This window comes from Pelodiscus sinensis, chromosome 2, assembly GCF_052426305.1.
Source record: "Pelodiscus sinensis isolate ZL-2025 chromosome 2, ASM5242630v1, whole genome shotgun sequence".
In the NCBI taxonomy this organism is placed as follows: domain Eukaryota; kingdom Metazoa; phylum Chordata; order Testudines; family Trionychidae; genus Pelodiscus; species Pelodiscus sinensis.
Window position 1 is genome coordinate 219,774,003 of NC_143053.1, and position 25,080 is coordinate 219,799,082.

Below are 25,080 nucleotides of genomic sequence, written 5' to 3' on the forward strand. Positions count from 1 at the left end.
GTCATTCTGCCGCTCTATTCTGCACTAGTTAGGCCTCAGCTGGAGTACTGTGTCCAGTTCTGGGCGCCACATTTCAAGAAAGATGTGGAGAAATTGGAAAGGGTACAGAGAAGAGCGACAAGAATGATTAAAGGTTTAGAGAACATGACCTATGAAGCCAGGCTTCATGAACTGGGCTTGTTTAGTTTGGAAAAAAGAAGATTAAGGGGGGACATGATAGCGGTTTTCAAATATCTAAAAGGGTGTCACAAGGAGGAAGGCGAAAATTTGTTCCTCTTGGTTTCTGAGGACAGGACAAGGAGTAATGGGCTTAAAGTGCAGCAGGGGAGGTTTAGATTGGACATTAGGAAAAAATTCCTAACTGTCAGGGTGGTCAAATATTGGAATAAATTGCCAAGGGAGGTGGTGGAATCTCCCTCTCTGGAGATATTTAAGAACAGGTTAGATAGACATCTGTCAGGGATGGTGTAGACGGAGCTTGGTCCTGCCTTGAGGGCGGGGGGCTGGACTCGATGACCTCTCGAGGTCCCTTCCAGTCCTATTATTCTATGATTCTATGATTCTATGATTCTATACTAGTCTGGTAATAACATTTTCCATGTGCCTCACAAAAAGAAAGTTTAGATGTAATTTCCTCAAGCTATGGCACATGGAATAGTATTGAATAAAATTGAAATTGATGTACATGTTAGAAATTGCTGAACTTTAAATTAGTATAATAAAATGGAATTCCACATAAGGAATTTATTGGCATCTACTGAAGTTGATATAATAGTTTTTGGTCCCGTATGTGTGGAGATTTATTTTGATTTAACAGAATAACCCTATAGAGGAGTTTTGGGTTTCAGTAAGTGCTCTCTGAATTGGGGTCATAGTTTTTGTTTTGTTTACTTCAGAAATACATACTCATTTTAAAATTAAATTATCTATAAGTTCTCTTACTGCTGAGTAAATTAAATTGTGTATAACTAGTAAAGGATGATGGCAGTCAGACTTGAAATATAATTTAAATTATGTCATCCTTGCTGCTTCAATAGATTCAGAAGGGGATTTTCAAATTCCATCTTTTACTTTCTTCATTATTTTCAGTACAATGCTTCCATAGTAAAGAATTTTGTGTGAAAATATTCCAAACTAGCTGGAGTTACCTGGCATTGCTTGGGAAACTGGAGGAACAAAATGTAGAATAACAGTAGTCCATTATCTTTTTTTTTTCATGGTAGAAAAGTTGCACTGATTTCTATAGGGATTAAAATATAGGTCCACGTCAGCCTCCAGAGGGAGGGGGTTACATGCAGGAGGGGTGCCCCAGCTCACACCCGGGGCTGTGAGGGAGGGAAAGAGATCGCTTATGTAACCTCACGAGTGAGAAGGGACGAGTCCCAGACAGTGCTAGGGGACACAGGCGGCGGGCATGGGACCTAAGGTGGGCGGAGCGGCCCCTGCAGCACAGCGTAATGGGTTACTTTTTTATTTTTACAGCTTGAGCTCGGGCCCGATTGGGTCCAAAAGTACCTTCTCCTGGATGAAAGGTTATCCCATGCAAAGTTTGGTTGCAGTAGCTCTTACAGTGTCCACATTATTAGCGCACTAACATACAAACGTTCTCCTTTATATTTTATTTTAAAGAATCTTTGCAAATTTCTTCCTTTCAGCTATGCCTACTATTATTCTGGAATAGGCGCTGGTGTTCTGTTGGCAGCCTACATGCAAGTTGCATTTTGGACTCTGGCAGCTGGCCGGCAAATTAAGAAAATCAGGCAACACTTTTTTCATTCAATAATGCGACAGGAAATTGGGTGGTTTGATGTGAATGATGTTGGGGAACTCAATACCAGACTTATAGAGTAAGTATATATTTAACTTCACAACTGTGTTTCTTGACCTTATTAAATACATGTCTGAGCTATGTTAAAATATGTTCAAAATTCCTATATGAAAATCTAGTGAATTTACTATCTTTGTATAGAAATGTATAATATAGAGAGCCCTCCAGACTAGACTCCTTTACCACAGGACAGGGAAGTCACAGCAACATCCATGCTGCCAGGACGCCTAAATCCTATTCTGGGGAATAATTATCAACAAAGAAGAATATAGTTCCATTTTCCTGCACATTAAGGTCCTTACCTAACAAGATGCTGAGTAATTCTGGCAAAAGGTCAGGAAGCCTCAACTCTAAATCACTTTCCTCTGTCCACATGAGACCTGCCCTGTCTTTCCTAGGACACATGAGAGCTTTCAAATGAGTCCAATATATGCATTTAGGAGATGACATGTAGAGATCTGCATGGATGCAAAATGTGTATCTTCATCCGCATCTGAATTCACAAAATTGAGCTATGGATATCTGAACTGACATCCGCAGATTCGGATACCTGTGTGTATAAAGCGGAAATCAACAGATTTGCAAGACTGTAATTGTATGGAATAGATAGGTTGAATTCAGCATGAGCAGAGTCTAGGGATGACCTTTAACCCTGGTGAAGGTCATTTGGACAAGGTTACATTACATTTTCCATGGGGAACATGGAGTCTTCCAAAGTTGCATTATATTTTCACCTCAAGTGAGCTGTCTTGAAGGCTACTGTTGACAAAGATTGGAATGGGGAATTTAGGGAACCTACAGCGAGTGTGCGTGCCTGTACACAAGTTGACCATGTGCCTCGAGTGAATCCTCCAATATTTGCATGTAAAGTTTGAGAAAATCACCCTGAATCTACAGGGTTTTCTTTCCTGGCCTCCTTCCATGTGTGTTTCTGTTGAACAAATCATTTTTGACCTATGATAGGTTTGGATATAAAGTGTGTTACACCAAAATTAATCTGCATCTTAGAGCTTGTAGAAAATGCAGCAGAATGAACAAAGTATACTGCATCAATAGAAAAGCTATTGTGTTTTCTATACTTTCCTCAACTCTTTGAATGTACTTTGTTTTTTAGTGATGTCTCCAAAATTAATGAAGGAATTGGTGACAAAATTGGAATGCTCTTTCAGGCAGTAGCTACATTTCTCACAGGATTTATAGTTGGTTTCACAAAAGGATGGAAATTAACCCTTGTAATACTGGCAGTCAGTCCTGTCCTGGGACTCTCAGCTGCTATCTGGGCAAAGGTGGGTGAAAGTTGTGAATTTTCACTGAGATGTAAAAATATACTAAAGTGATTTGTTTCAAGTGAATGAGCCTCTTAATTTTCTCCACTGCATGGTGGATTGATGGTGCAGCAATCAATCTACTAATGGTTGATTTAGTGGGTCTAGTGAAGACCTACTAAATCAACTACTGATCACTCTGCTGTCAACTCTGGTAATCAGCCAGAATGAGATGAGTAAGGGGAGTCAACAGGAGAGATTCTTCTGTTGATTCAGCTCAGTGTGGACCTGTGATAAGTATGTCTAAGCTATGTTGATTTGAGTTATACTACTAACATAACTCAAATTTCATAGCTTAGATCAGCTTGTCTCTATAGTGTAGACCTGCCTTAAGAGTCATAGTATATTTAATTCCTTAGGGCAGTTACAATATCCTAGATTTAGGCTTATCTATACACACACATTGAACTATAGAACTCTAACCAATGCTGGCATAGTTAAGGTCTGGGGCGGATGAGAGTTTTGCGGGGCCCAGGACAGCATAATTTTGTGGGGCCCCCCTTTGGAGAAAAAATAGAAAAAAGGCATCCCCCTGTGCTCACTTCTCCAGTAGCCCCACTCTGATCATGTGAGCTACTCCTCCTCATCCCCTTTCCTAACACCTCCCTCTACATCCCTGTCCAACCTCTCTCCTCTGGTTCTGGTCCCTCCCCTGAAGGTGTCTGTCCTTCTGCTTCACCCCCAGAATCCCCTGGCACCTGTACCTTCCCATATCCCTGCACCCTCCTGTGCCTCCCCCTTCCCTCACTGCCCCTGCCCCCTTTGCCCTCTTTTTCCTTGATGTTCACCCCCTCACCACCCTCTGCCCCCATTCCCCTCATGCCCCTGTGCCCTCACACATGCCTTGCTCCATCCCCTCCTTCCTCATGCCCACCCCTCCTTTCAAGCCTTCTCCCAGTACCTCCCCCTCCTCCCTTTATCCCCCAAAGCCCTTACCCTCACCTCTTCCAGCATCACCCTGTCCCCCCTCCCACTGACACCTCCCCTACTGCTCTTTTCCTCATTGTGTCCACTTGGCCCTCTGGCATTTGTCTCCTCCACATTGTCCCTTGGTGCCCTCCCCTTCCTTCTCCTGACCTGCCCCCTTCCCTGCAGCACAAGCCCCTTCCTCTGCCATCCACCTTCTGCCTTCCAGTTTGCAGGGCGGTCGCGACCCCAGCCCAGGCTCCAGACCATGTGCCGAACCACGTGGCTTTAAAGTCCCGGGCCATGACGTCACGCCATGCCTGGGCATCTCCCCTCTTAGCTGTTGCATGGCATTTCGGCACGCTGCACATGCACTCCCTCAGCCCCACGTGGTCTGTACTGGCCGGCACCGGGGAATCTAAAGTGCGGGGCTGTGGTGCCCCGTCACAATCCCCCTCCTCCTCCGGCTCTTCGGTGGACAGCCCACCAGGAAATTCCTGGTATCCTGCCAAGCCAGTCCGTTCCTGGCACTGGCGCGGGGTCTATTGAAGCGCAAGGCTCGGGGCAGCCACCCCGCTCACCCTGCCCAATATCTGCCACTGGTTAAGGTGATATAATGTAACACTGATACCAATAAATTGTCTCTAGTGTGGATACAGTTTTACTGATTTAAAGGTGCTTATATTGGTGTGGGAAAGGGAAGAAGCCATACCACTGTAAGGCACCCTTATAAACATATAACTGTGTACGCAGAAGGGGTTGTATCAGTATAAGTATATTGATTAAAAACTTGCACACTTAATCAAATGGTTATATTGATACAGAAACGTTTAGACCAAACCTTAGTCTCACAACTAGAGCATAAACTACTGGCTGCTCTAACCTACCCAGCATCAGAGTGGTGCAGATCTGTTCTGAAAATCAAGGAGCTATATCCAGTTCACAAAGGACCTCTCAAACAAACTCCTGCATTCGGTCTCCGTTTTGATAGCAGCTAATACTAACATTTAATTTTATATTATTGACATATTCTTTATTTCTTGTGACTGTCTAGCCCATTCTATGGTAAATGGCATCATAGTACATTTTTTGGAAAGAGGAACCTGTGGTGAAAAAAACATAAAATAACATGCTCAGGATTAATTTTTGTTTTGAATAATTGTTTAAAATATTTTGGTTTTGTACAGATACTCTCTGCATTCACTGACAAAGAACTAACTGCCTATGCAAAAGCAGGAGCTGTTGCAGAAGAAGTTCTGTCATCAATTCGGACTGTGATAGCTTTTGGAGGAGAGAAAAAAGAAATCAAAAGGTCAGAAAATGTTTTTTTTTTTTTCATCAGCTAGTTTTAAAAATTACTTTAGATGTTTTGAGTTTTTCTTGTATCTTCACTGCTGAAAGTCTGTCTACACCAGAGGGAAGACTGACAAAATTGGTTCCTGAATGGAAGTGATATTCAAATAGAAGTAGAACAATATCGTATTCAGTGCATTTGGGGGTAATTAAGGTAGGAAATTACCTAAGAAGGATGTTCTCTTTTACAGGTTTTATTGTGAGCTGAATTATGATTATTTATTTTTCCAGAACCTCAGAAAACAAAGACATAGTGCCTAAAAGAGCACACAATCTAATTTTCATATAATGCAATAAGTGAGAGTCAGAAATAGACAAAAAAAGGGATTGGGAAAGAAAAGACAAGAGTAACACTAATAATATAATGTGTTTACTCACTAAGCCATGGCTTTTACATATCTTGACAGTTCCATTAAGTTAGATTTATTTATTCTTCTTGTAATATGGAAACACATTTCTGTCATTTGTCCTAACCTTTTATCTAAAGATGACCCTCAGAACCACAAAACTTGGCAGAAACTCTCCAGGGGCTGCCTCAGGTCAGAGGGGGCCATCTGGTTCAACTCAGCACTTTTTTTAGGGTGCACTGTGGTATGTGAGTGTACCTCATCAGTGTTCTCCTCTTACAGAGAGTATCATCTTCAAGCCTCTGGTATGTGGTCCTGTGTGTTTTGAAGCAAGCAGTTTAATTTATTTGTACCTGAGTTCCACCTGTCATAGGATGATAGACTAGCTACCCTTTTGGGGCCATAATTAATCAGCTGTTTCTGAGCTGGGGGGGGGGGAGGGTCAGGATTAATGAGATCAGATAATAGCTTCATGGACACTTGGCCCTCATAAAAGGCTAACTCTGAATATGTCCTTTTCACTCTCACAGGGTGATCTATTTGCTTAAGAGACAGTTTATTATTTTCCTTTTTTAATCTAGGAAAGGACTGGTTTTCAGGAAACTGAATACAGCATAGCTCAGGTAGAGAAAAGAGACTAGTATATCTGAATGAAGGAATAAACTTGTATCTTACAGTGAAACAAATGAACGTCCCTTTTCTTTAATCAATCATCTTTATCCTTACATTGGCTGCCATTAGCCAGCAGGCGTCGTCCCGGAAGCTGGAGCGGTCATTACATTAACAAATATAAAAATATTGTGCAAAGAATAATAACGAATATGCTCCAGTGAGGCTCATTAACTTTTAGTTCGCTCATCAATGTTTTTGTAATGTATTTTTGATATATCAGATTGTCATTTATTTGTTAACATGTCTGCACCTGGAAAAAAACGTAATATGCTATATTTTGTTAACATTCCCAACATGTGATTTTTCTTGTAGGTATCATAAAAATTTAGAAGATGCCAAAAACATTGGAATCAAGAAAGCTATTACAGCCAACATTTCTATGGGTATTGCTTTCTTACTGATATATTCATCATATGCATTGGCATTTTGGTATGGAACCACTTTGGTGCTATCTGAAGATTATAGCATTGGCAAAGTCCTTACGGTGAGTGTACCTCAGTAGATGAGCAATTTTAATTTAAAAATACCAAATAAAATTTTGGGTACTAGTTTGTGTTTAAACCGAATGAGTCTGCACTGAGTTACACTGAATGCAAACATGTTGAAGTCCATGGAATTAAATACACTATAAATTGACAATGAATTTGAACTGTTGAACCTCATTTTTCAACCAGGCTAAGTAAATAAAATGCAATGATCAAACTACCAATGTGTGAGCATTCGCTGTCTCATAGGACTGGTAACAACATAATAATTATTTCATCTGTAAGTCACTAATTTTTAAATCAGACCAGGTCAGTGTTGACCAAAAGTTATTTTCATCTGATACTATTTGGTAACTGTAGGAGTCGGAATCCTTGAGTGGTGGGTGAAAACCCAGCTGCGGAAAGCATGCCCCAGCTCTTTCCCTTCTGCCCCAACCCTGGAGACAAGCCCACCCACCCCCACCCTGATACTTCCTGGCCACATGGAGAGCAGGGCTGCCTACTACAGCCCCAGCCCAGCCCTCCCTGGTGACCAGGGGAGCCGGGATGCTACACCATGGCTTTACCTTACCCAGTGGGAGCCCCAGCCATAGGTGGTCGGGCATATAGGCAGTCTTGGGAAGGCTGGGCCTTCCCTTACCTAAGTTACCAACTGCCCATGTCGGAAGCCCATACTACAGGACAGGGGTAAAACCCTTTTTTAGCTATCGCCTATATCCTGTAGATAGAGCCAGTAAATGAGAACCAGTTTCTTACCAGCATTTCTGTGTGGCATAACTTTATTACCCATATACATGAAAATATTTGTTTTGGTCAAAAAACAGTTAATATCTAAAATATTTTAGCAGTAAAATGACTTAGTTCCTAACAGAAGGCTGTCCTGTTTGTTATATGCAGTTTTGTTTGCATCTGTCTATAGGGAGGTTAACTTACTACCTCAAACCATCTCTGGCTTGTCCCAAGCATCAACACCAGAGTCCAAACAATATCCATCTGTGGTCATCTCAAGAAGGAATGTGATTCCCAAATGATTCTGAGTCCCTTTTCTTCCTCTTATCCTTTATCTTTTTCCTCAGTAGCTGCCCTTCCTTTCTTTCCTTCTTTGAATCTAGACATGCTGAACATGCTTCTAGACCAAAATTAGTAGATATTCATGAATAAGTTTAGTTATCCTATTAGAGTTTTGTAATTGGATGACCCGGTAGTCTTTTCTTCATTCTTTTTTTCTTCAGGTCTTTTTTGCTATATTAATCGGAGCATTCAGTGTTGGACAGACTGCACCAAGTATGGAGGCTTTTGCTAATGCAAGAGGAGCTGCCTATGCTATCTTTAATATCATAGACAATGTAAGTATCTTTGCTATGATTATCATATGAAAACATAGAGGCTGCGCCTATACTGGCATGATTTTTTGCAAATACTTTTAACGGAAAGGTTTTTCCGTTAAAAGCATTCACAGAAAAGAGCGTTTAGATTGGCACGGACACTTTTGCGCAAAAGCACCTTTTGCGGAAAAGTGTCCATGCCAATCTAGACGTGGTTTTGCGCAAGAAAGCCCTGATCGCCATTTTCGCCATCGGGGCTTTTTTGTGCAAAACAGTTTTTACCTGTCTACACTGGCCCTCTTACGCAAAAGTATTTGCGCAAGAGGGCTTCTCCCTGAGCAGGAGCATCATAGTATTTGCGCAAGAACACTGATAATCTTACATTAGATCGTCAGTGTTCTTGCGCAAATTCAAGGAGCCAGTGTAGACAGCTGGCAGGCGCTTTTGCGGAAAAACTTTCCAGTCTAGACGCAGCCAGAGAGTCAGATTTTTAAATTCCTGGCTCTCTTTCTGGGCCTGTGATTAGTAGGTATATGTAATTGTGAGTGCAATTTGATATTGTAGAAAGGTTTAACTATCTGACATGGTCTAGCAATGAGGTATTTATATATTTAAATATATATTTAAATGGCATCATGTGCATCCATTAAAAAAATTAGAAGTGCATATTTGTACCTGTAGTTTTTTCTGCTTGCAACACTTCAGGATAAAAAAGGAGGCCAGGTTAATGTTGAACTGAAAATGAAACTCAAAGTCCTTGTGCAACTTGCATAACAAGAAAGGGGGATAAAAACAATAATGGATCTTGTGAGTCTAAGCTATTTTTGTGAGATTGAATATCTTTAGTTATTCATAATTTAAATGTTTTAATTTAACCTGCTTATTTCCAATTATTTGACAATTTAACACTTACTTTTGTGCCCAAAATGTGAAACAGTTTATTTGTTTTCTTATAAACAGGTAGGTGTGTATGTAAGCAGTGACACTATGTGAGTTGAATTTATCAGTCAGTTGCTTTATCTACACTAATCTATTTTTTTTCTAAAATGTGCAACTGTTGAAGCATGGGTAGCAGCAATGGTTGGAACACTCTACTGTAGGCAGGATTTACATGCTTACTGTTGTTTTTGCAACCAAAGATTCCAGATCTTCTCAGGCTACCATTAGAAGTAATGGTGGTTAAAAACTTGGGTTCCTGGTCTATGCAAGTGCTGCTGCTCTTGTTACAATCAGGAGAGCTGCACAAGTGATGGTGCAATTGTGAGCATTTTCTCAAAAAGGTATAGTAGACATTAGATTCTACAAGCCTTCAAAATGTGGAATTCTGGTGGACTTCATTTAAAAGTCAGTTGAAGTTCTGTGGACTGAGAGCTTGCAGAATTGAGGCTTCAGAAGATAAGCTATGATATTCTGAATAACCAGAGACTGCTTGTCCCCTCACATGTCCTTGGGAGGAGTTCCATTAGTGGAAAAAGGAAAGGCAGCTCAAGAAAGTATATTTTTAGAATCAGAATTTTTAAAAAATTAATACAATCAACATAAACATTTGCTACTGTATACTAGTATTTTATAAAACTGTTTAGTGGGATGGGATGGTTCAGCACAAAACTAACAACTATAACAGATAGGCCAAAGACATGAATGAGCTTGGAGACTGAGCTACCTCTTGATTTTAAAGGTGACCTATCCAGGTCAGGGTGAAGCCCTTGCATCTATCCTTTGGATAAACAGAGAGACTCAGTCTCCAGTATCGTCTACCAAATTTAAACAAATGTTTTAATTCATTCTTTTTTCAAAGTATTTTTCCATCTGTTGCATAAATAACTAAGGAGGGGTATGTCTACACTACAGCGCTAATTCGAACTAACTTAGTTCGAATTAGTTAATTCGAACTAAGCTAATTCGAACTAACGCGTCTAGAGCTAAAAACTAGTTCGAATTAGCGTTTTGCTAATTCGAACTAGCAAGTCCACATTGAGTGGACTCTGAACAGGGCTTAAGGATGGCTGGAAGCAGTGCCGGCAGGGCATCAGAGGAGGACTTAGAGCATGGAGATGCTGTCTCAGGCTAGCCGAGGGCTGCGCTTAAAGGGTCCCGACCCCCACCCCGGACACACAGTTCTAAGGGGTGCCCCGCTTGCAAAGAAGTTCTGGCTTGGAGTGCCCGGAGTACCCACACTGGGCACATCACACCACTCGGCCATCAGCCCGGCTGCACTTGCCGCAGGCTGCCATCTGGGGAGAGGGGGCAATTGGGGGGCTGCAGGAGAGCTTCCACCTCCAGAAGCCTGCAGAGCCAGCCCAGTCCTCCCCATTGGGGGCTCGTACCCCATTCCTCCCTCACCTCCTTCCACTTACCCTTCCCTAGCCCCCATTCTTATTGAAGTACAAAATAAAGATAACGTTTCTTCCAACATTGACTCTGTCTTTATTGAACAAAACTGGGGGAGACTGGGAAAAGGAGGTGGGAGAGGGGAAGAGAAAGGCTGGGAGAGGGGAGGGCAACTAACATGATCAGGGGTTGGGAACAGGTCCCAGATGAAGAAAGGCTAAAGAGACTGGGACTGTTCAGCTTAGAAAAGAGGAGACGGAGGGGGGACAGGATAGAGGTCTCTAAAAGCAGGGGTTGGGTGGAGAGGGTGCATTCAGAAAAGTTCTTCCTGAGTTCCCATAAAGAAGGACTAGAGGACACCAAAGGAAAGGAATGGGTAGCAGGCTTGAAACTAGTAAGAGAAAGTTGTTGTTGACAAAGCAAATAGTTAACCTGCGGAACTCCTTGCTGCAGGAGGCTGTGAAGGCTACAACTAGAACAGAGTTGAAAGGGAAGTGAGATCAAGTCATGGAGGTTGGGTCCATGGAGTAGTCTTAGCCAGGGGGTAGGAGTGGTGTCCCTGCCCAAAGTTTGTGGAAGGCTGGAGAGGGATGGCACGAGACAAATGGCTTGGTCACTGTCTTCGGTCCATCCCCTCCAGGGTCCCTAGGGTTGGCCGCTGTTGGCAGACAGGCTACTGGGCTAGATGGACCTTTGGTCTGACCCAGGACGGCCATTGTAAGCTCAGGGCTCAGGGTTGGGGGTCTCAGTGGACCCCCTTGATTTTCATGCACACCTGCTCCTGGGTGGCCAGGCTGGCAGCTCTCCTGCCCTAGACGGCCACTTTCCTGTGCCTAGTGCGGAGATCGTGGACAAGGTCCACGATGTCCGCACTAGCCCAGGCAGGTGCCCGCCTCTTGCGGTCCAGGGCAAGCTCCCGGGAGCCGCTAGCCTGGTCCCAGGAAGAGGGGGTGGGCTGGGGGACATCGGGTGGCTGGCTCGAGCCGTGCCAGGTGCAGGGTCTGCTGGCTGGGTGCTGGCAGGCTTGCACCTGGCATGGCCACCGTAGCCAGTCCGTGCCCCTTTAAGGGGTCCGGGGCCGGGAAGGGGGCATAGAGTTTCCCTGGTGTTGGCCAGAGTGGCCACCAGGGAAACCTGGGGAGGGCTAGCCTCCCACTAGTTCGAATTAAGGGGCTACACACCCCTTAATTCGAACTAGCTAGTTCGAACTAGGCTTAATCCTCGTAAAATGAGGTTTACCTAGTTCGAACTAAGCGCTCCGCTAGTTCGATTCAAATTCGAACTAGCGGAGCGCTAGTGTAGCGCCTATTAAAGTTAGTTCGAACTAACGTCCGTTAGTTCGAACTAACTTTGTAGTGTAGACATAACCGAGCAGAGTAATGAAGAGACAAAACAAATAATACTGGTGACAGGGGCTGGAAGCTTCACCTTCCAGTGGTCACCCAAGCCACTAAAAATTACATTTAATATCGCTAAAGAATTATGATGTTGTATTCTAAGACTTTTAGCAGCTGGCATAATGCAAAGGGATTGTCATTATGAAACATGATTGAATTTACTCTTTTTTTTTTTTCCTTTTCATTTCTATTTGGCATTTTGTTCTACTTAGGAACCTCACATTGACAGTTTTTCAGAGGCTGGCTACAAACCGGACAACATTAAAGGGAATTTGGAATTCCGCAATGTTTTCTTCAATTATCCATCTAGGCAAGATGTAAAGGTACTGGAAGTGAAGATGACATGCATTTCAAATTAAAGATAACTTGATCATTTAGTGACAGGAAAATGTTACTATAAAAAAACTTCTGTTTTCAAAAAGGGTTCCAGCTCTCCCAGACCAGATGGACCAGACTCCATTGCCACAAATGGTTTTCAGTCCATCCAGTTGGGAGATTTGGCAACCCTATTTTCAAAAACTGGAGTTAGCAAAGGTTCCCTCTTTAACTTGGACTGCTAACTTGTGTGAAAAACACTAATTGCCTTGTTTTCACTTTGATTTGAAATCAGGGAAAACACTCACAATTACCTCATGAAATCTGGTTCAGGCCCCTGGAGCCTAAGGTTTATACTAGTGTATATGCTAATAGCAGTGATTTGGGGGGGATTTCCTTCTATTCTGTGTAGATCAGCATCTTAGAGCTAGATTCCACATAGTGTAGAATGAATAAGAGCAAAGTAAAAACTTTTGAGCAGCATGAATGGGATCTAAGGCCAGGTTTACACTACAGAATTTTGTTGGCATTACTGTGTCGATCATAGGTGTTTAGAAGTATGATCCCTGCTAACATAGCCATGTCAGCAGAAGTCCATCGTGTAGACACAGTTATAGTATCAAAACTGCACTTTCACCAATACTGCTTGTTTCTAACATGGAGCGTAGTTTTATTATACTGATACAAAGCAGGGCTGTCCATTGACCTGAGTTAATGCCTGCAATTAACACAGGATAGGATTAATGCGTTAACTTTTTAATGCGTTAATCGCAGGCGTTAATGCTGCGCTGCCCCGTTGAATTGCCGCTCCAGCGCTTCAAAGGGGAGCACAAGCAGAGACCCTTTGAAGCGCCAGAGCAGCACTTCAAAGGGGCTTTGCAACGCAGAGCCAGGGATCCCTAGCTGATCCCCGGCTCTGCTTGCGCTACCCCTTTCAAGTGCCGTTTTGGCGCTTTAAAAGGGCAGTGCATTAGGAGCTGGGGATCAGCTGGGGACTCCAGCTGATCCGAGGCTCCAAAACAGCACTTCAGAGGGGCAGCGCAAGCTGTGGGCACAATGACTCCAAGAACTCTCTTGAGTAATTGGAGCCAAATTAGTCCCCATCTGTGGGTGTGTGTGGGTGTGTGTGGGTGTGTGTGGGTGTGTGTGTGTGTATGGTTGGGATTATTTTTTCCAATGTGCATTACTTTACATTTGTCAACATTAAATTTCATGTGCCATTTTGTTGCCCAATCACTTAATTAGGTGAGATCTTTATGAAGCTCTTCACAGTCTGCTTTGGTCTTAACTATCTAGAGCAGTTTGATATCATCTACAAATTTTCCCACCTCACCGTTTGCCCCTTTCTCTAGATCACTTATAAATAAGTTGAATAGGATGGGTCCCAGGATAAATCCTGGGGGGACCCCACTAATTACAGTAGACTTCCAATAATCTGGCACCTTTGGGACCTAGGTGGTGCTGGATTATCGGATATGCCGGAGTATCAGGAGGTACTGCATACTCCCAACCTAATCTTCCTCTTCCCCCTCCCCTCCCCCCACCTTATGCTCAGGTCCCGGAGCTGCCAGTACAGCCACACGTCTTCTCCAGGCAGTGGGGCACATGCGTTGAGCAGCTGACTTTTGAATGAGCTGGCCGGGACACCGTGCATTACCTAATCTCCCTTTCCGCCCCTTCCCTTCCCCAGAGCCAAACACCTCCCTGCACTGCTGTAACCCACATGAGAGCAGCTGGCCTGAATGTTCTGGGTTCCGTCCCGGTTCCATCAGGAGTGCTTGCCATTTTGATGCTGGACTATCAGGAATGCCGGACAATTGGGTGCCAGACTATTAGAGTTTTACTGTACCTCTCTTCGCTTGGAAAACTTACAATTATTCGGTACGAACAACAAGAAGTCCTGTGGCACCTTATAGACTAACAAATATATTGGAGCATAAGCTTTCATGGGCAAAGATCCACTTTGTCAGATGCACCACATAAGCTTATGCTCCAATATATCTGTTAATCTATAAGGTGCCATAGGACTTTGTGTTGTTCTTGCAGATTCAGACTAACATAGCTACCCCTCTGACACTTGTCATTAGGTACGGAAGCTGGTTTAAAGGATAGGTTACAAACCACAGTTAATAGTTCTGCAATTTCCCATTTGAGTTCTTTCAGAACTCTTGGGTGAATGCCATCTGGTCCCAGTGACTTGTTATTGCCAAGTTATTAATTTGTTCCAAAACCTCCTCTAATGACCTCTCAATCTGGGACAATTAATCAGAATTGTCACCTAAAAAGAATGGCTCAGGTTTGGGAATCTCCCCAATATCCTCAGCCATGAAGACTGAAGCAAAGAATTCATTTAGCTTCTCCGCTATGACTTTGTCATCTTTCAGTGCTCCTTTAGCATCTCGATTGTCCAAGGCCCCCACTGGTTGTTTAGCCAGCTTCCTGCTTCTGATGTACTTCAAAAACATTTTACTATTACTTTTTGAGTTTTTGGCTAGCTTTTTTTCAAACTTCTTTTTGGCTTTTCTTATTATATTTTTACACTTAATTTGACAAAGTTAACAGTCCTTTCTATTTTCCTCACTAGGATTTGACTTCCACTTTTTAAAAGAAATCTTTTTATCTGTCACAGCTTCTTTTACCTGGTTGTTAAGCCACAGTAGCACTTTTTTGGTTCTCTTATTGTGTGTTTTTAATTAGGGGGTATACATTTAAGTCGGGCCTCTATTATGGTGTCTTTGAAAAGTTTCCATGCAGCTTGCAGAGATTTTACTTTTGTCACTGTACCTTTTAATTTCTGTTCAACTAACTTCCTCATTTTTGTGTAGGTCCCCTTTCTGAAACTAAGTCCCACAGTATTGGGCTGCTGAGGTGTTTTTCCAACCACAGGGATGTTACATTTTATTACATTATGGTCACTATTTCCAAGTGGTCCAGTTATATTTACCTCTTGAACCAGACCCTGCACTTCACTTAGGACTAAATCAAAAATAGCCTCTCCCCTTGTGGGTTCCAGAACTAGCTGCTCCAAGAAGCAGTCATTTAAGGTATCAAGAAATTTTATGTCTGCATCCCGTCCTGAGCTGACGTGTGCCCAGTCAATATGGGGTAGTTGAAATCCCCACTATTATTGAGCGTTTTTAATTTGATAGCCTCTCTAATCTCCCTTAGCATTTCATAGTCACTATCACTGTCCTGATCAGGTGGTCGATAATTTATCCCTACTGCTATATTCTTATTATTGGAGCATAGAATTACTATCCATAGAGGTTCTATGGAACATTTTGGCTCTTAAGATTTTTACTTCATTTGATTCTACATTTTCTTTTACATGTAGTGCCAAAATTTCTCTACTGTTCATCAAGACTTTAGCCACACTACTAACTTTCATAGCCATAATTTATTGTTGATGGTGAATTATGACAATCAATTTTGCCAGTATAGATAAGTGTAAAAATTCCAATATGAAAAACTACAACTTAAGGGAATTCAGTGCAAATAAAGAGGCTTTTTCATCACAACAAAATTAAATCTATCTGACTTCACCATATATGGGTTCTACTACAAATAATTCATTCTTCAGGTTGCAAGTTAAAATGCTCATTAAAAAGGTGTGGCTAATAAATGAAGCTGCTACTACCTAAAGACAGAATATAGTACATATATGTGGCAATGTTTCAATAGAAAATATAGTAAGCCATTGTGTAAACCGCATCTATATTGTGCAATGTATTGACACTAAATTAAGTTCTGCTGAAAATATGGAGAAATTCCACGTAAGTCACTGAAATTTCTCCAGATTTATATTATGAAAGGAAGAGCAGAAATTGACCCATTATATTTTTGCTAAGTTTTTTTTACTATTTTTTTCTTAAATAGATATTGAAAGGCTTGAATTTGAAGGTTAATTGTGGCCAGACAGTAGCTTTGGTTGGTAGCAGTGGCTGTGGGAAAAGTACAACAGTTCAACTGATCCAGAGATTTTATGATCCAGAGAAGGGCATGGTAAGATACCTGAACTGAGCTGGACGCTTTATATGTCAAATTACTGTAATATTGATGAAGTTTGTATCCATGATTGGGACATTTACACCCATGTTTTAATTTTCTTTATCTTAGATTACCATTGATGGGCAGGATATTAAGACCCTAAATTTAAGATATCTGAGGGAGATTATTGGTGTGGTGAATCAGGAGCCAGTTTTATTCGCTACTACTATTGCAGAAAACATCCGGTATGGCCGTGAAGATGTCACTATGGAAGAGATTGAAAAAGCTGTCAAGGAAGCTAATGCCTATGACTTTATCATGAAACTCCCTAATGTAAGCAAGTCAATTCTGCTGCCAAATTCTCTCTTAAACCTTTTAATACTAAATAGCTCCTTAGGAGAAATTTCCATAACTCAATAGTAATAGAAATGTAGCCGTGTTAGTCTGGTGTAGCTGAAGCAAAATGCAGGACTATGTAGCACTTTAAATACTAACAAGATGGTTTATTAGATGATGAGCTTTCATGGGCCAGACCCACTTCCTCAGATCAAATAGTGGAAGAAAATAGTCACAACCATATATACCAAAGGATACAATTAAAAAAATGAACACACATGAAAAGGACAAATCACATTTTAGAACAGAAGGGAGATGCAGGGGGGGGGGGGGGAAGGAAGGTAAATGTCTGTGAGTTAATTATATTAGAGGTGGGGAAGGTAGATGTCTGTGAACTAATGGTATTAGAGATGATAATTGGGGAAGCTATCTTTGTAATGGGTAAGGTAGTTGGGGTCTTTGTTCAATCCCCCCCAGAGAGTGTCGAATTTTAGCATGAATGACAGTTTAGAGGATTCCCTTTCAAGTGCACATGTAAAAGGTCTTTGTAGCAGAATGCAGGTAGTTAAGTCGTTGAGACAGTGTCCTTTCTGGTTGAAATGGCAAGAAACTGTTTTTTCTTTGTGATCTTGTCTGATATCTGTTTTGTGGGCATTAATCCTTTGGCGAAGTGTCTGAGATGTTTATCCAGTGTACATAGCAGACGGACACTTTTGGCACATGATAGCATAAATTATATTTCTGGATGCGCAGGAATATGTGTTCTTGATCTTATAACTCACTTGGTTAGGTCCAATAATGGTATCAGCAGAATGAATATGTGGACAAAGCTGGCAACGGGGTTTGTTGCAAGGGAAGGTACCAGGGTTGGTATTAGTGTGGTATGTCCTGTGGTTGTTGGTAAGAACCATCCTGAGGTTAGGTGGTTGTCCATAACTCAGAAGTTAGAGATTGCTAAATCTATAATTGCAAATTCCAACCTTGCCAAGGCTTTTTCCCATCTTTCTTGAAAGATGGCAGAATCAATGTAACCTGCCAGTCATGGTTTGATGAGCACTTTGCAAAAATTAGATAGACCAGTGGTTCTCAACTCTTTTAATGGGGTCAGCAGGGCTGGCTTAGGGCAGAAACACTAGTGCTGAGGGCCGAAAAGCTCAGGTTACAAGCCCCTTGTCCTTGGGCTTCAGCTATGATCCTCCCTCACCTACCCTCTGCCCAGGATGGTAGGGCTTGGACAGGCTCAGCCTTTGGTTCCCCTTCTGGGGTCTCATATTAATTTTTATTGTCAGAGGGGTTTACAGTGCCATGAAGTTGGAAAACCCCTGATTAAGACTGAAAAAAGCACATGATCTGCTCATGAGATAGTCTCACTGGTTGTGCTTTGATAAAAGGAAAGTGCTTTGTGGACATAGCAGACTGAGCACATCTTGGCTGTGTCTACACTGGCATGAATTTCCGGAACTGCTTAAAACGGAATACTATTCCGTTTTCAGTTTTTCCGGAAAAGGAGCGTCTACATTGGCAGGCTGCTTTTCCAGAAAAGCCCTTTTTCCGGAAAAGCGTCTGTGGCCAATGTAGACGTGCTTTTCCAGAAAAGAGCCCCGATCGCCATTTTCGCGATCGGGGCTTTTTTCCGGAAAAGACTACTGGGCTGTCTACACTGGCCCTTTTCCGGAACAGTGTTCCGGAATAAGGACTTATGCCCGAGCGGGAGCAGAATAGTTTTTCCAGAATAGCGGCTGATTTTGTACAGTAGAGCGTCGTTGCTTTTCCGGAAATTCAAGGGCCAGTGTAGACAGCTCGCAGCTTATTCCGGAAAAGCGGCTGATTTTCTGGAATAAGTGGCCCAGTGTAGACACAGCCTTTTAGTCTGTCTTTTGTTGATATGGCACTTTAAAACATGAGAGATTTGGAAACTTATCTTAATACCTTTGCAGAAGTTTGAAACCATGGTTGGAGAAAGAGGGGCACAACTGAGTGGAGGTCAGAAACAGAGAATAGCCATTGCACGAGCTCTAGTTCGCAATCCCAAGATTCTTCTGCTTGATGAGGCAACTTCAGCTTTGGACACTGAAAGTGAATCAGTTGTGCAAACAGCACTGGACAAGGTCTGTATAGCTTTAAAACAAAAACTATGAATTTAGTTCTAATCTTTAAAACTTTTCAAATTTTGTGTGAGCTAAACTTTGAGGTAAATTTTTATTTTATAAACACATTTAAATACACAATTTGAAATTCCAATTCACCAGCAATATATTTAGCTGAATGGATTCACTAAGCGTTACATTTACCTGATCACCAAGGAACTTTTGAAAATTTTACGCTCATTATTTAAGGCAGCTGGCTGCATCTTTGCCGGTCTTGTAGAGCCCTATGTAGACAGGGCCATTTGTTGGAAAAACCCCTCTTTGCACAAGATCCCTTATTCCTCAAAATTAGAGGTTTACAGGATCTGGTGCAAAAGGGTTTTTGTTACATAACTACACACACACAAACCAAAACAATGTAAAACTTTTAGAGCCTATAAATCTACAGGCAGTCCCCGACTTACGTGGATCCGACTTACGTCGGATCCGCAGTTACGAACGGGGCTGCCCCAGAGTACACGGACTGCGGGACCTCGCGGTCCTGCCGCCCGTGTACTCTGGGGCTTTGCTCTGCGTCTCCCTGGTCTGCAGACCAGGAAGACGCAGAGCAAAGCCGCGGAGGGGCTCGGGCAGCGGAGCAGCCCAGGCGCGCCTGGACTGCTCCGCTGCCGGCTTCCCTGCGGCTTTGCAAAGCTGCCGGGGGGCTCGGGCAGCGAGGCACCCCAGGCGCGCCTGGGCTGCCCCGCCGCCGGCTTCCCCGAGGCTTTGCAAAGCCGCGGGGGGGTGCTCGGGCAGCGAGGCAGCCCAGGCGCGCCTGGACTGCTCCGCTGCCGGCTTCCCCCGCGGCTTTGCAAAGCGGCGGGGCGGCTCGGGCAGCGGGGCACCCCAGGTGCGCCTGGGCTGCTCCGCTGCCGGCTTCCCCGAGGCTTTGCAAAGCCGCGGGGGAAGCCGGCAGCGGGACAGCCCAGACGCCCCGCGGCTGCCCCGCTGCTGGCGTCCTCAGAGGCTTTGCTCCCCATCTCCCTGGTCTTCTGGTCTCCAGCAGACCAGGGAGACGGGGAGCAAAGCCGCGGAGGACCCAGGCGGCGGGACCGCAGTGCGTCTCGGTCCGCCGCCCGTGTCTTCCTGGTCCGCTGGGGTGGGGGGGGCGCAGCTAGTATGCGCCCCTCCCCCCCCCCCCCAGCAGACTAGGCTTTTCTCCGGACGCCTGTGGCAGAGCAGCTGGGGTGCTGCCGGTTGGTCCCGCAGCGCCGCTCTGGGCGCTACTGGTCCAACCCAGCAGCACCCCAGCTGCTCTGGTCCTGATTCAGCCGCTGCTGGTCAGTTTCAGCAGCGGCTGAATCAGGACGCCTGGGGCAGAGCAGATGGGGTGCTGCTGGGTTGGTCCACTAGTGCCGAGGAGCGGCGCTACTGGAGCAACCCAGCAGCACCCCAGCTGCTCTGCCCCAGGCGCCTGATTTAGCCGCTGCTGAAACTGACCAGCGCTGACTACAGGAAGCCCGAGGCAGAGTTGCTCTGCCCCGGGCTTCCTGGAATCAGCTGCTGATCAGTTTCAGCAGCTGCTGATCAGTTTCAGCAGCAGCTGACTTGGGGACGCTTGGGGTTCTTAAGTTGATTCTGTATGTAAGTCAGAACTGGCGGTCAGTTTCAGCAGCGGCTGAATCTGGATGCCAGTTCCGACTTACATACAGATTCAACTTAAGAACAAATCTACAGTCCCTATCTTGTACGTAACCCAGGGACTGCCTGTACTTGCTCCTACCTCTTGTTCAGCCTATCACTAAGACAAACAAGTTTCTTTACATTTATGGGAGAAAATGCTGCATGCTTCTTATTTACAATGTCACCTGAAAGTAAAAACAAGTGTTCACATGGCACTTTTGTAGCATCATTGCAAGGTATTTACATGCCAGATACAAAAAAGTTTACTGTGTCCCTTCGTGCGTCTGTCACCATTCCAGAGGACATGCTTCCATAGTGATGATGTTGATAAAAAAATGTGTTAATTAAATTTGTGACTGAACTCAACTTGGGGGGAGAACTGTACGTCTCCTGTTCTATTTTTCCTGCATTCTATCATATGTTTCATGTGATAGTCTCAGTTGATGACCCAGCACATGTTTGTTTAAAGAGCACTTTCACAGGAGATTTGACAAAATGCAAAGAAGGCACTATTGTCAGATTTATAAAAATAGCTACACCGCTTGAACCAAGGCTTTATAATCTGAAGTGCCATCCAAAATCTGAAAGGGACAGATGGTGAACATGCTTTCAGATGTCTTAAAAGAACAATACTCCAATGTGGGAACTACAGAAACAAATTACCAAAAAAAAAATCAACCTTCTCTTGGTGCTATCTGACTGAGATGATGAAAATGAACGTGTGTTGGTCCATGTTGCTTTGGATCATGATTGATCAGAACTTGTCATCAGCATGGATGCATATCCTCTGGAATAGTAGTTGATGCATGAAGGGAAACATGAATCTTTAGCACATCTGGCACACAAATATCTTGCAGCACCAACTACAATAGTGTCATGCAAATGCCTGCTGTCACTTCTAGGTGACATTATAAACAAGCAGTATTCTATTATTGTTTAACAGCATATTTAATTGCAATTTTTAAGAGTCATGTTATTAATCACAATTTTATTAATCGCTTGACAAACTTAATTTAAAGCCTTCTCTCAACTGGTATTTAAACTAGCTAGCCCCTCAGACACTTGATAGATATTATCTGTGACAATAAGACAACTCCAAAATCAATTGGGTAATTGAAGTAACTTTATAGACAAAATTTTAGAGAGTTACAGGTATAACTTTTACTTAGCTTGAATAATGATTGCAATATCAGGGCTTTTGAATTCAATTAGTTAATGTATGTAAATTGCTTTTAAAGTAAAGCTTTTAATAAAATGCAGGCTTTCCTCTTTTCAGTAACCTCAATATTTCAAAATTACTCTGTCTTGAATTGGAAAAAAAAAGTTAATACCTCAAATTCCAAAAAAGTTTTGAATTAACAATGTTAATACAGAAACTTTAGATATTTTTGATCAAAAAGGAATATTTTGAAATATTGAAACAAGATTATTTCTGATCTAACTATGAAACAAATAATAATTTTGAGATGTTTAGATTGCTTTTTCTTTCAGTTCACCTATTCAGAAAATTTTTTAAAATGTTAAATGACATTTTCACTTGAAAAATTTAAATGTTGATAAAACCACCATTTATAAATTGGAAATTTTCAGTCAAAATATTTCAACTGGCTCTACACTGAAAATGAAAAATTAACATGTACATGCTTTTAATCTACTTTTATGCCATTTCTAGGCCAGGGAAGGCCGCACTACCATAGTAATAGCTCATCGTTTGTCTACTGTCCGAAATGCTGATCTTATAGCTGCATTTGAAGATGGAGTCATCACAGAACAAGGGACCCATCATGAACTGATTAAAATTAATGGAATTTACTCCAAACTTGTTAATATGCAGGTAGTTTTCTTTCAACCTGTATTCTAAGTTTCATCATGTTCTGTATTGCTGATTTTTATCATTTGATTTTGTCAAAGCTCCAACCATACAACATTCAGTCAACAATGAAATTGTATAGGAAAGAGTAGAAAGTGTTGCTTGAGGCAGAGAACTAAATTACATAACTGGGAAAATATGCAAAGGATCAGTGCAAAGAAATGGAAATGAGTCAGGGAATTTTGAGGCCAAAGTCCTAAGAATATTGGATTAGAGGTAACAAATGAGGAAAAGTGAAGACAAATTGTGTCCAGTTCTAGCTCTTATCAACACTCTGAATCCTTAGCCACCTATTTAACTTCCTAGTGTCTCAGATGAACCTGGCTCCCCAATTTTTTAAAAAAATCTGGTCCATCTCCATCATCTTTTTTTTTTTCTTCCAGAATTTTCATGGAATTCTGCACAAGTTGGCAAACTTTGCTTCCCTTCTTCAGTATTTTAAAATATGCCCACTAAGAACATGATTCTCATTTACATTAAGCCTCTTCTACACTACTCTGACAATGGAAATAGTTTTAACATGGGTGTAATCCATTTTAAGTCTGCTTTCCTCTAATAAAACAGTTCAATGGAACTCAATGTAAATAAGAAACAATAGTTTTTCAATCTATTGTCTTACCACATTCTTGAGGAGTTAGATTCTACACAGATGAATAAGAATGGCAGAACCACACTGAGTAGAGACATAGTCAGTTTTATAACCACTAGAGTGCCATATATGGTTTAGACCTAATCATTATTCCATTTATTTAACAATGGTTTGACTTCTCTTGAGTTTAATCATCATTTGGAATTTCAAGCTGTTATATTAACAACTCATTTTATTAACATGACATTGTACTCCATTTCAGACAATAGGAACTGAAGTTCAGTCAGAAGAAGCTGAACACACAACCAAAGTGGCACCGAAAGAATCAGTAGGAAATGGCCTGAGAAGGCGATCGACTCGAAAAAGCACCAAAAAGTCAGAAATACAGGATGATAGCCTTGATGTGAAAACTGTTGAACCTGTATGTGTCTTTGCTTGAAATATTTTTCTTTTATTACACTGCATCTAGTATTCTTTGTTTGCTTTGTGGGACCGTATTTATTCAGATAGAAATGATTTTCCCACCTAATGCCTAAGAAAATTCCACGTTTGCAGAGAGCTTGCTCAGTCTGGCATAGGAGAAGAGGGAAAAACTTGCTAAGGAGATGTTAATATATTTTAATATATTAATGTTAATATAATGTACAAACAGTGCATAAAGAGTGGATTAAAATCTCATAATGTGATTAAAAACATGCACATTCATGCTAACACGGGTTTGGTTTGTATAAAAGCTTATGGAAAGAATTTAGGTCCAAAGGTCAGATGAATTTAACCATGACAATTGGTTAAATTATGAAACAGAATTATTTGAAGTAGTCTATATAGATTTTATCATAGTTATGAAATTGAAACAAAACCATTTAATCGTTCCCCTAATAAATTCTGAATATCATATTTGAATTAGTACAAACATTTTACAGTCTGTATGTTGACTTGTTTGTATAGCAAACATTAGTAAAAATGATTTAATTGTAGATAATGAAAACAAATTGTTCCTAATAAATAACCCAGTCAGATCCAACAAATACTACCGAATGCACTGTCAAAGATAAAGTGGTCCGAACACTGCACTTTTTATCTGGGCAAACTCACTGAAGACCATAGGAATTGTATGTGTAAATCCTGCAGTATAAGTTTAAAAATGTGATTGTCAGAAATAATATGGACTTGTTTTAATAACACATTGATCTTTTTCCGTCTTTTTTTCAAGTATTAATATTTATACTGAGTAACAGAATTACTGTGTGTTATTAAAAAGCAATTAGTTTTGGATAAGCAGGATTGAAGCTGGGAGCATATAATTGACGACATGCCTTCTTCCCCATTGATTAATTACATAATTGCTATAATGAAAATTATATATTCTAGGATGAAGATGTGCCTCCAGTTTCATTTTTGAAAGTTATGAAGCTGAATAAAACTGAATGGCCTTACTTTGTGGTTGGAACTTTATCTGCAATTGTCAATGGAGCATTACAACCTGCATTTGCAATAATATTTTCAGAAATAATAGGGGTAAGTTGAAACAAAACATGCAGTAAACTACATCACCCACTTTTAACTTTGACTCTGATTCTCACTTACATTTAAGTGTCTTTAAACTACCCTCAGAAATTTTTCAGTTTTTACTTGATGACTACACATCAAACTCTACGTTGCACCTTAATACAGAGCCCTGCATTGAGAAGCTCAGGAGTGTTCCCCACCTCATCTCCAAGAAGATTTGCTCTGGAATAAGGCTTAGCTATGACCCATGCTTACCCCATCTCTCCCACTTGTGCATCCTTAGAAGCTGAACCATAATCTGGCCCAGAAATAGAACAATGTCCAAAAATAAAGCAAAAAAAAAAAAAGCATGATGTGAATGAGTAGAAGGGAAACCCTTCTTAGTTGAAGGAATAGTATACAGTAGGTAACTGATTCACTGGCTTCTTGAGGTATAGTACCAGAAAATAAGGATGTCAGAAACCAGGCTCTTTAACAATATCTACACCAGAATGAGAAATCAAGTTATTACTCTTATGTTCTATTCCACTGGTGTAATGTGTTCTCTGATGGGTAGCAGCACTTCATGAAAAGAGACTTCTGCTTCCACATCGTCCTTCAGTCTTTGATACAGGAAATAGCCCCAAGGAAATATGACAATCTTTCAATCCTGTTCTTCCACAATATGCCCATGTCAGTGCAATGTTGTAAATAATTTGTCATCAGGGGGATGAGAAATAATTGAGAGACTATAAATTAAAGGACCCTTTTATCCAA

At 41.8% G+C, this 25,080-nt stretch overlaps 1 protein-coding gene across 3 annotated transcripts in view; it reads left to right on the forward strand.

The window, feature by feature from the left end:
- ABCB1 (ATP binding cassette subfamily B member 1) overlaps window positions 1-25,080 on the forward strand; it is an 80,670-nt gene that overhangs the window by 21,817 nt on the left and 33,773 nt on the right. For all 3 annotated transcript variants that reach the window (XM_075922433.2, XM_089776714.1, XM_089776715.1), the window contains 12 exons: window positions 1,656-1,847; window positions 2,943-3,114; window positions 5,247-5,371; window positions 6,744-6,915; window positions 8,149-8,262; window positions 12,182-12,292; window positions 16,161-16,286; window positions 16,401-16,604; window positions 18,545-18,715; window positions 22,029-22,190; window positions 23,078-23,236; window positions 24,187-24,333. In XM_075922433.2, the coding sequence (XP_075778548.2) occupies window positions 1,656-1,847; window positions 2,943-3,114; window positions 5,247-5,371; window positions 6,744-6,915; window positions 8,149-8,262; window positions 12,182-12,292; window positions 16,161-16,286; window positions 16,401-16,604; window positions 18,545-18,715; window positions 22,029-22,190; window positions 23,078-23,236; window positions 24,187-24,333 (1,855 nt within the window). The remainder of the gene's footprint in view (window positions 1-1,655; window positions 1,848-2,942; window positions 3,115-5,246; window positions 5,372-6,743; window positions 6,916-8,148; window positions 8,263-12,181; window positions 12,293-16,160; window positions 16,287-16,400; window positions 16,605-18,544; window positions 18,716-22,028; window positions 22,191-23,077; window positions 23,237-24,186; window positions 24,334-25,080) is intronic.